Source organism: Emydura macquarii, unplaced genomic scaffold, assembly GCF_026122565.2.
Source record: "Emydura macquarii macquarii isolate MOO-44397 ecotype Brisbane River unplaced genomic scaffold, CSIRO-AGI_Emac_v2 contig_1348, whole genome shotgun sequence".
NCBI lineage: Eukaryota > Metazoa > Chordata > Testudines > Chelidae > Emydura > Emydura macquarii.
The window spans coordinates 8,932,661-8,944,686 of record NW_027131485.1 but is presented as its reverse complement, the minus strand read 5'-3'; the positions used below and the strand labels follow the sequence as shown (position 1 = coordinate 8,944,686).

The 12,026-nt window shown below is 40.9% G+C and overlaps 1 protein-coding gene across 2 annotated transcripts in view; it reads left to right on the top strand.

Annotated features, from left to right (window-relative positions):
* Positions 1 to 12,026, top strand: part of BMERB1 (bMERB domain containing 1) — a 112,843-nt gene that overhangs the window by 10,134 nt on the left and 90,683 nt on the right. Inside the window, exon 1 of one of the 2 annotated variants that reach the window (XM_067551066.1) lies at positions 10,544 to 10,743. The exons of the other annotated variant lie outside the window; for it this stretch is intronic. Within the exon in view, the coding sequence (XP_067407167.1) occupies positions 10,638 to 10,743 (106 nt within the window). The 5' untranslated portion in view covers positions 10,544 to 10,637. Of the gene's footprint in view, positions 1 to 10,543; positions 10,744 to 12,026 lie in introns of those variants that run through there. 2 annotated transcript variants of the gene reach the window in all.

The following is a 12,026-nucleotide window of genomic DNA, read 5'->3' as shown; positions in this document are numbered from 1 at the left end:
ATGCAGAGGTAGAAATGAGAAACATAGGATCACCATATAAATATACAAGTGCATAGAGAACAATGGAGGAGGTGGATGAAAGCCGGGTACTTGAGGTCTAATGACAGTCATTGAGTAGGAGGTGAGAATGGGTGAGCAAAGCAATTTACCTCTTGTAATGAGAGAGCCATTCCAAATCTCTGTTTAAACCCGTTTGAATGTGTCAAGTTTGCAGATCATTTCTAACTCAGCAGTTTCTCTTTGAAGTCTGTTTTTGGAGTTTTTTGGAGAAGTACAGCAACTTTCAGGTCAGTGACAGTGTGCCCTGGGAGATTAAAGTGTTCTCCTACTGGTTTATGGATGTTGTTATTTTTTATGTCTGATTTGTGTCCATTTATCCTTTTGCGTAGTGATAGTCCAGTTTGGCCAATGTACATGGCAGAGGGGCATTGCTGGCACATGATGGCATATATAACATTAGTGGATTAGTGAATGAGCCCCTTATAGTGTGATTGATGTGGTTAGGACCAGTGAGGTTGTCACTAGAGTCGATGTGTGGGCAGAGCTGACAACGGGGTTTGTTGCAGGGATAGGTTCCTGGGTTGGATTTTTTGTAGGGTGTATGGTTGCTAGTGAGTATTTGCTTCAGATTGGGGGGCTGTCTGTTCAACCTGAAGCAAATACTCACCAGCAACCATACACCCTACAAAAAATCCAACCCAGGAACCTATCCCTGCAACAAACCTCGTTTACTTCTCTGGAGTAAGGACAACTAAAATGATTAGAGATATGGAGAGATATGAGGTGAGATTAATAAGATTGGGACTTTTTATCTTGTAAAAGAGATAGCTAAGGGGGGATATGATAAAATCAATAAAATCATGACTGGTGTGGAGAAAGTAAATAAGGAAGTGTTATTTACTCCTTCTCATAACACAAGAACTAGGGGTCACCAAATAAAATCAATAAGCAGCAGGTTTAAAATGAACCAAAGGAAGTATTTCTTCACACAATGCACAGTCAACCTGTGGAACTCCTTGTGAGAGGATGTTGTGAAGGCCAAGACTACTACAGAGTTCAAAAAAGAACTAGATAAATTCATGGAGGATAGGTCCATCAATGGCTGTTAGCCAGGATGGGCAGGGATGCAAAACCATGTTCTGAAGTGTCCCTAGCCTCTGTTTGCCAGAAGATGGGCATGGGCAAAGGGATGGATCACTTGATGATTATCTGTTCTGTTCATTCCCTCTGAAGCACCTGGCATTCACCACTGTTGGAAGACAAGATACTGGACTAGCTGGATTATTAGTTTGACTCAGTATAGTCATTCTTATGTTCTTAAAAATTGTCTGTGATGGAAAATGCCCACAACCTTTAGTAAATTGTTTCAATGATGAATTACCCTCACTGTTAAAAATTTACACCTTATTTGACTTATGGTGAGCGAAATCAAAAACCTCAAATTAAGTTAAAAACCAAGAGAGAAAACTCATTGCACTTCTCCATACTGAAAATGGGTCAGTATTGTACAAGCAAACAGTATGAGAGGATGCATTGAATACAGCGGAGTCTCTTTTTAGTGAACTCACATATAGTGAGAACACCATTCTAGGGAAGCAGAATGGAAGTCCAAAACGGCCTCCCATTGCACTGTGCAAATTCCAATTCTGGTTTTAGTGAACCTCTACTTAGAATAAAGTTGTTCAGTGAGAAATAGTTTCAATATAAGAACATTGTAGTAGTAAGTGTTTGTAAAATGAAGTGGTTACAATGTAACACCACTGTCTAAGGAAAAAGTCAAATTTACCTAGAATGTGTGGAAACATCTTGAAGCTAGAATGATAAATGTGAGAATTAGAACAGTGATAGAGACATCATTAAATCGGAATTTCCATATCATACTTTGCATTTATTTCTACAGCATTTTTATCTGAGCTTCTCAAAGCCTTTTCTGAATATTAAGGGGGAAATCTTCTTCTTAGCACCCACCCAGAGTAAGTGGGCTTGAACTGATGCTCTTTGATGGAACAGAGAGGAGTAATCCTCTCCCAGATCCCTGTAATAGCAGAGAACCTGCCCCTAGGCGGACTTCCCAGTCTCAGGAACAGAGTAGTCTCCGCAGCTCTTGCGGCCCACTCCAGATGCAAGGGGAGGGAGTGGGAAGGATTTTGTCAGTGATCCATTGACCCTCCACTGAAGAAGCTGAGCAAAGAAACCCAGCCAGTCTACGTTGAGCAGGGTTGTGACACACACATTTTCCAACCCACATAAACTTCCAAAACCTGTACACATAGCACAACTGCAAGGTTCAACAGCATCTGAGACTCTTCTCATTGTGAAGAAGGTGGCAGTTTTTGCCCTCCCAATACTAGTTAATGGCTGGGGAAACTGAGGCACGAATGATTCACCCATGGTGATACAGTGAGTGTATGGTAGAGGCAAGAATAGAACACTCATTCTCTGATTCCTATTCCTGTGCTTTTACCAGAAGATCAGCTTTCTCCCCCACTGCACCCATCTTAGTAATGGGGCCAAAAGGCTTTTTAGGTGGAGATTTTCCCCCTACTTTCACATTTTCCACTAGTACAAGGCTTATATCACATCTTCAGTCTTTCCCTCATCCTTGTTGGGTGGCTGAGATTGAAGAATCTACTTTTCTGGCCTTTCTCTACTGCTTTTGGTGTTCTCATCTTACCATTACTTCAATAGCTCAATCCTACAGCCATCGCTCAGGCAAAACTGCCATATAATTCTCTGTGTGTGTGTGTTGGGGATAGGAAGAGGAGGGAGGAGTAGATTTGCCTGCATTAGTACTGCACGCTCCAGCCTTTGATATAGTCTTGGTAATGATGGGGTTTGGTATCTCACTCTTTGAAATAAGCACCAGATTTACTTATCTAATAAAATATGCTCAGCCGCTTCCATTTCATGCATCACATACTTTTATTTTCACATCCACAGCACAACAAGATTGTTTGCTGTACCTGATCTTCCATAGTAGGCCAATGATATTGATTGAAGGACTTTACATTAATTACATGCTCAATTGATAACGGTCACAATACACAGTGATGAGAGAGTAGTAGAATGTAGTAATTCAGTCTGATGTTATGTGGCAGTCATCTTGTTACTTACACTGTTCCAATGCAATATTTCTCTTACTCTGTAAGTAGGAGTCTGAAAAATCTTTGGGATATAATCTTCTAAGTCACTTGGAGATGAAAGTATTTAGGCACTTAAAGATGCAGATAGGTACCTAGTGGGATTTTCAAAAGCACCTAGCCCCTAAATCCCATTTGAAGCTCAGTCCTGCCCAATTCCCAATGGGAGTTAGGAGTCTAGGCGCTTTGAAATTCCTACTAGGCGTCTATCTGCATCTTTAGGTGCCTAAATACTTTTTAAAATCTGGCACAATTTGACCATTAGACAGAAGCACTAGATTTGAGTTTTATAGCTGCCATTTTAAAGGTGAAGGAGATAAGAGAATGCAAAGTGGGAAGGACAGGCATATCTATTATCCTGCATGTGTAAGATAACTCTTATACTGAATGGGGGGTTTTGTTGTCCTTGTAGTTTTATTTTTTGTGGAGCGGCATCAACAAAATAACATATCCTCCCTCTGTGCCTTAGCGCCTGGGAACATTTTTGAACTCTCTACCTAAGATCAGCCCTAGTTCTAGGAAAATGGATGTTCACATGCAATCACCTTTAATTTTCAGCCTTTCTAATGCCAATGCAGGTAAACTCAGGGCCTAAGTGAGATGGCAGAGTGGTACTATGGTGGGATGTTTTTATGACATTTTTTATTTTAACAGATGTATCTGTGTATTCAAATTCAATAAACTATTAATTGTACACTTTTGTTAGCATGCAACCTGTCATATGCTAGGCCCTTCTACATGGCACTGTATCTTTGTGTAATTCTGGAATCTGTTTTTCTGTGTATCTATTACAACACAACACTAATGTAAAAACTCTGCTGCAAGATAATGGCTGACCTACATGACAAGGTGGTGAAATTGGTCCAAAGATGTGGAAAAATGTGAATATTATAGTGAGGACTTTATTACCAGTACTATTTGTAATATAGCCAACTTTTGCAAGTACAGATATGATGGCTTTTAGGGTACTGCTGTAAAATTTAAAATCAAAGAGCCAAGTGTGAATGCAGCATGAGTTTACTAAGAAAAATAAAAAGTCAGATATTTTTTGTTATGGTCACAAGTACTACCAGGTGAAACTTGATCATTAAGCCTCTACTGGTCCATTCAAACTGTTTCTGTTCTTTCTACCTGGACCTGCCTACGCCCTCTTATGTAATACCAGCTTTTACTTCCTGGGCTCCTGTATTTTGTATTCTGACCTTTCATACAGCAGAATGATATCTGAGTAAACAGATTTTTTTTTAAACCACAGTGTGCTCTCCATTATTGATCTCTTCACAACCAAACACTGGATAGCCACAGACACCAAACCTGCTTTCATACAAACCACTCCACTTAAACAAAAACTCAGCATAACCCACCATATTTTGCTGGTTTCCAAAATCATAAATCCGATCAACTTCTCTTAAAACCCAATTCAGGCTCAAAAGTTTATGAGATTTGGTCAACCCAGTTTGTGTTTTAGGGACTCAGTTCTGTGAGAATCTGAGTGTTGTAGCCCTGATCCATCAAAGCCTTTAAGCACTTGTTTATTTTTAAGGATGTGATAATGGACAACTCATGTGCCTAAAGTTGAATGCATGCTTAAGGGCTTTGCTGGATCGGAACCAGAGAGCTCAGCCTCTTGAAGGACTGAATTCTAGTTTAGTAATAACAAAACAAGACCTTATATGGCCTGGCTTCTTACAGCTTCAGTTACAAGTCAGAAAGACTATGGAACAAATTCATATATGAGGATAGATGCCATTTTTCAAAAATGGCAGATTTGCAGATTTCCCCCCCCCAGAAAAACAACTTTGGGGACAAAAAATGGTGCAGTACAAAATGAAGAAAATGTCTACTAAATTTTGCCATTCATCATTTTTTGCTTGGCATTTTTATGTAATGTCCTGTGCTTTAAATACAAGTAAATGGAAATAGTAAAGAATGACTAATTACATACTTAGTTGTTTCATTAGTTCATTGTTGATTAAACAAGTAATGATATGTTCAACCCAGAGCTGTACCCATTTAATATTTCATATTTCAAGCATTAATCAAAAATCAAGACATCAGACTAAAGTGACATGTAACTTAGAGAGTATTAAGGTAGAAATGTACATGAATGCACAAATGCTTTGATCAGCATCTTAAATTCAAGGAACTTCATGTTGCCCTTTAATATGCTCCTTAGAATGCCTTGTATACAATACATACTGTCTTTAAACTACAGAATACTTTTCCAATCCTGACAGAAATGTAAAGCAGCAGTGGGAAAGGAATAGCACTCCAGTTATTTACCTGCAACTAGTTTGAATTATTTATGAAGTTACTTTAGCCTAAAATACATTTACAGGAATGAGTAATGATTGGAAAAGCGATGTAAATACATAAATAAGGCAGTAACTACTCTGGTATGGGAAAGATTCATAATAAGGAAGTAATATTAATACTGATACATGATACAAATTAGTCTATTAGCCCTGACCCTGATCTTGCATCACAATCTGCTAGAGCTGACTCCTGCACCTCTGTGGACTCCCACTGATGTGGAAGGGGGCAGGATCAGGAGCTAGGACCTCTAAGAGTTCTGCTTTCATGACAGCACACAACTTAAGATAGTTATACACTGCAAAAAGATACTAAGCTAACTCTTGCCCCTCTATTTTTAATTAGGATTTATATACTCGTTGAAGAAACAACTTACATTTATTTTTGCCTAATATACATTTTAAAAGAAAAGGTGATACACATAATATCAGAAATAGAGAAAGAGCCCTGATTTTTATAGGGCAGCAGCATGAATCCATGACATGACTGGTCTCATATACACTGGCAAGATCAAACTGTTATAATGTGGTTGGGGACACTGATGTGTACACCCCAATCTCCTTACATAGTAAATTTGTCTGGGTAGACAGCTCATGACTTTATGGGGATAAGAGATTATATGTAATGTTTAATGAGGTCTTGTTCACAGACCCCATTTCCCAGACTATTTATTTCATCTATGCTATATATTCATCTGTGTTGGGAGATCTGGTTATAGTACAGTTGGACAGCCCTTGGCCATGTCCCAGACTTCATGGACACTCTAAAAATACAGGCAGGTCCATTCTACTCTACAAAATTGAATCATCGAGGGAGGATTTACATGGTTGAAAGTCAAGTGCAGATGGTACTAATATGAGCAGGAACTGTGCTGTAACTGTGTTTTAAAACAATGCTGTAAAGCTCTCTAGGGTGTTTGTAGCATGGTTTGGCTGGCAGGTTACTCAGGAAAAAAATCACTGGTCAAGCTAACTAAGAAACTATGGTAGAAGTGTGCTAGTGTCAACAAATTGTTGATAGCATGGTTTCAACCATAATACATAGACAGGATCTAAAAGGCTTAATAAGATTAAAAAAAAAAATCTGCTGCTCGCCATAAAAATGATACCTTTCTTTCCACAAGAAATTAAAATCAGACACTGTGAAATGTATAGTATCCATATATATAAGCAAGAGATTAAATAATTTTACATATAATCCATTTTATTTCATTTTATTTCACAGCTCAAATTTGCAAATATAAATTTTAATGATGCATAAATATAAACCATTGCAGAAGTTTCACACATTTACCATTATTTTTATTTTGTTAGAATGACAGCATTGTTTGACAAAGAACAGTGGCCCTACTTCCTGCTTCCATTGCAGCCATAAACTAGCCAGATCTGGCCTTTGGAGAATACCCTTGGTATGATGAGATTGCCAGGATAATATAGAACTGCCTCCCTCTCCCCATTATGCCAGACATAAGGGCTATGCCAGCTGCTTTAGTTTTCTGCCTATTCTTACAATGATTTATTCATCAAGTAATGTCACCAGGGTCTGAGCTAATCATTTGAAATTGGCACACATACACTATCTGATCTAATGCCCCCTTGCCCTCCAGTACCTACCAATGATCTCCCATAGGAGACAAGACACTCTATATAATGGGTGCTCAGACAAAACACTCAATGGCAACATGGCTTGTAAATCAAGGGAGGAGAAGGTGCATGAAAAATCTTTGGCTTCATGTAGCTTGTGAAGGATCTATGGATTTTTTTTTTTTGGCTTCAGACTTCCACAGATCCTGTTTATGTGGGTATTAGAGGCCTTGTTCAGTCCACAGGTCTCAATCCCAGCTCAGTGAGGGGATGATACAGCAGAGAAACCACTGTGAGACCTCATAACAATGTAGAAGTGTTTATTTCTTTGGGGTATTTTTTTCACAGAGGGAATGGTCTAATTCTAATTTTCCAGTCTGTCAGGTGGATGCCATAGTCAACTTGCTGCTCGGGTTAATTTATTAAGCTTCAGCAGAAAAGTTGGCTACATTTGTTTCATGGTTGTTTCGGGCTGGGGAGGGGAAGAGATTCTGTTTTCATCAAGCACTTTCATTTTGGAACGTTCTTAGATGCTGTAGGGATACCCTTCTTGAAATCAAATCTGAAACTAGCTGACAATATTTTCCTTGATGTTTATCACAAATGCATTGACCCCAGTTGTGAGCTGTGGCTCAAAGTAGCTCACAAAGCGGTGCTTGATGGCCCATTTATGGGACGACAGAATCTGAGGCTGGCTGGGGGATGATTTGAACTTTGGTACAAGCTAGCGCACTGCTATGATTTACACTCAGCTATAATGGCCCCTAGGAAACTTTTGTAGCTGAGAATAGCCAGATCACAGCAGCAATTTTGTCATGCCCCTTGTCTTGGCAAAGCTACAAGTGGTGTGATTTCACGGGAGAAATATAGATCAGACCTGAAGGCCATCTGTGTGTTTCTACAGTCACAAACATCTGAATAACTGGAATGAACTGAGAGTTTCTTTCCCCACAACGCCTTCTACAAAAGAAAGCACACCTTGTGGGCGCAAGGGTAGTAAATATCTTTCTGAGGTGCATTCAAGGGCATCATTAGCTGCAGGGAAATTGACTTGCGCCTGCACATGATGACGCATCACAAGAGCAAAAATGCTAGAGCATAAGCAATTTAATTCATTTCTTATAAATTAAGACTTCAATCCTGCAAATGCTTGCTTGCACGTGAACTCAGTGGAACTACTCAAATACTCACACGTGTAATTGTTTGCATTTCCAGGCCCTAATATTATTATGTAGATGTATCAAAGGTAGGTAGGTGAAAACACTATCAGAATATGATGAATTGACTGATATGCTCTCTCACTTCACTAAATGAACTGTAGGTATCATGATTTCTAACTAGTGCTACTCCTTTTTTCTTTCAGACTGGCAAACTCAGGTCATAAAATATTTGATTATTTTCCTAGGTTCTTCCATCATCTCATAAACAAAGGATTGGGGTTATAATTATGAAACACACCCAAAGGATGGATTAAAGCTAAATGGGGCCCAGATCCACCCACGTTGGCCTTCCTCCTCACTCAGCCTCTACCTCTTAGTCCAAACCCGGCCCTTATCCCAGATAGGTTTTTGTCTTTCTCCCACTCCTATGTTCTTCATTCCTTCAAGTGAGTCAATACAGCCATCCCAGCAGGCTGTCACCCAAAATCAGCTGTGCACTGTGCTGCCACCTGCTACGCTGCTTCTGACTCACAGCTCTGTCTAGTCTCTGTCTCACTAAGGGCCAAAATCTGCAAGGACTCAGCATTTCTTAGTCACTGAGAGCACTTCCCAAATATCCGGTGCCCAAAATAGTCCCAGCAAATCTCCACAGAATGCAGATTAGAAGGAAGGAGCCAGGTGTCCTGCAAGCCTTCTAAAATATTGTCCAAGTAATTTTAGTTTGCTAGGTGGTTTCATTCTCTCAGTGAAAAGGAGATATAGAATTAGTCAGAGATTCTTTCAATGCTACAGTTTCGAATCTTGCTTTTTCTATACTGCTCCTCCTCCTCCACAATTAATAATAGCCCCCCCAATGCTGACCCCCAAAATCCCAACAACATTTTTTGAAGTTCCTTACACATAGACACCCCCAGACCCTCTTTGTAAGTCTGTAATTGAAAATATACACTCGGAACTACTGGAAATCCATCAGTTGCCATGAATCAGTCACTTGATCTCTCATCTTTTTTATTTGTGTGTTCATAAGACAACAGTGTGGTCCACTGGTTAAAGCCCTGACCTGGGAGTCAGGGGACATCAGTGGCGGTCCTTACTCTGTCACTGACTTGCTGTGAGGCAATAGGCACATTAATTAACTATGCTTTGTCTGGGCTTCTCATCTGTAAAATGAGGGTAGTACCACTAGCAATAGAGTGCTATGGGACCTTTGGATGAAAGGCACTACATAACTGTAAAGAGAAGTGTTATTAGAAGATTTTACCCACTCACCACCACAGTAAAATAAAACTAATAATTGCCAGAGTTGGAAATTAGCTTCCTGCATAGTCATTTCCTTCTCTTCTAGTTGCACAAGGCTGGACAGACAGTGAATGTACATGTTTCTGAGAAATGCAAAACTACATCATTTGTTTGGGTGCAATCCACTGGCTTTTGCTGAAAGTGAAGCTAAAAAGCATGGAGCTCTGCAGAGGCTGTTAAAATGCACGTGGGAGGTGGGTTTCACAGTGAATGCAAAACTTAGCTGTCCACAGTATTATTATTTTTGAGCTGTGACATGCAGGTGATGTGCTCAATGCTGCACAAGACATGAAAAGAAAGACAGTCCTTGCCCTGAAGAATAAACCTCTAAATAAGAGTTCATAAACCTGGATTCCAGGGTAATGGAAACTTTCATGAGGTCAGACTCTCCATTCCTGCTAACAGAGCATTTATCTGGCTACTCCCCTAGAAGGAATGAAGATGGGGGGGTGACCCACCCAGCTGCTCTCAAAAGGATCAGGAGCAGAAGTGGGCATGTACAGAAGGTGACAGAGGGTGCGGGATAGACTATTTCCCGCCACCCCAACACAGCAAAGGTGATGGTGAGGGGTAGAGCTGGGTATGTGTAGGAGGAGGAGAGGGAAGCTAACAGTGCCTGGTGAAGAAAGCAGCTTGCGGAGAAGCAGGAGATAGGACAATAGATATGGATCTCCTCTCCCTCACTATCTGGGCTTTGGAAGGAGGGTCCTCATGAGGTGGGAAGCATCCTCCTCCATAACCACGTGGGGGATGGATCTTCTTCCTTGGCTTCCCTGCTTGGGAAATACTATCCGTAGCCCCTGTCCTCCGCAACCTGCGGCAGGATTCCCCAGCCAGTGACCTCCTCTCCCCCGAGGGCATGTTTTTGTTCCCATTGTTTTCCTGTCTCCCCCTCCCCTTCTCCCTTGCTCTCACCCAGCGCTTCTCGTACACAGCATCCTCGCACTGAGCATGTGCGTTGCATCCCTTTCCCTCCTCCTCCTCGGGTACCAGCTCAGCGACGAGTTGCAGTGAGCTCAGCAGCGCCTTCCAGTCCAGCCCAGCAAAGGGCTGAGCCGGAGCCCTGCCTCCCCTGCTAGGATGGAGTAAGCAGAGGAGCCTCACGTACACAGATTGCCCAGGCAGCAGCCAGACACTAAGGCATGGAGTTAAAGAGATCCATCTCTGCCAGCATGGATGCAGAGAAACCAATGAGACGCTACGGGGCAGTGGAGGAGACTGAGTGGAAAGCTGAGGGGCTGGGGAGAAGTAAGTGTTTTGGATTCCTAGTGCAAAGGATGAAGGCGCGGAGCTGCTGCTTATTGCCAGCTCCCTGCATCAGCACTTTAAACGAGGGAAAGGAGGGGGTAGGGGGCGCATAGCCATTTAAAGGGACATTCTGTTTGATAGATATTGTATTCAGTCAGTCCTGGGTAATGACCTGATCCCCTTATACTTAGATCTGGCAGTGCATACAGGCAATTGAACAATGTGTTCCTGCTAACAAAAGGAAACAGCCTTTGCTTTGTTTGGGGTTGGGCAAGATTTGGTGACCATTTTGCCCTTTGAGGCTGGTGGGAGCCTCTGCTTTCTGAACGAGCTGAGTTGAAGACAACGGTCTTTCCCTCACTGCCCCTAAGAATGGACAGGGAAACTGGGGTTGGATTCATTCTAAGGCAGCTCAATCACTTTATTATTTCATTGAAAAATGGATCATTCACTTAGCTCAGTGAAGTGCAGAGATGTTACTGTTTTGGAGGATTTGGGATGGGGAAGGATAATGGGACATTAGTTTTCCTTTGTTGTCTGTAAGATGTGATTTAATATATGGCATTTAACAAATATTGGCAGCATTTTTATAGACTTCATGTTTGAGAGGCACAAGCGACATCCACATTATTCATTCTTATGTTCAATTGGAGGGTATTGAAATACTGGGCTTCATTCAATTGTATAATAATGGATGTACTGTATTTATTGGCTCAATAAAAGCTCTTTAGTGCAAGAGTGCTCTTTAGTGAAATTAACATTTTTCAGAATGCAATAGCTGATACATCCATTCCAAAGTGCTGATGACAAGAATAGGTATAGAGATAAATGCTGCCACTTCAAGTTATCAGGAGAACCCCTGACTGTCCCTATACTAGTAATTGTTACTCTTTTGCTGGCAGACCCACCTCACCCCACAACTTGGTAACTTGTAAATTCCCTCCCATTTTCTAAGTAACCAATTGTGGCTAACATCCTTGAAATGGAAGTCACAGAAAAGCTTTGCATTCATTGAAGGACAAAATATTTGATAAGTTTCAGCAAGGGTTCTGATTAGGCCATATGGAGTTATTGCAGTGTCTTCTTTGTTTAGACAGATTGTGGGCCATAATGTTTGCAAGTCTCCTAGATCTGTCATCCACCTTTTGCTATTGTGCATCATGAGGTCTTACTAGAATATCTTTAATATCTTGTGGTTTGCAGCAGTTTGGGATCAGATTTTATCTACTGCTTCTTGCTCTGCTCAAGTTTCTAAGATATTGGAGTGTTTCTCAGGGCTCTGT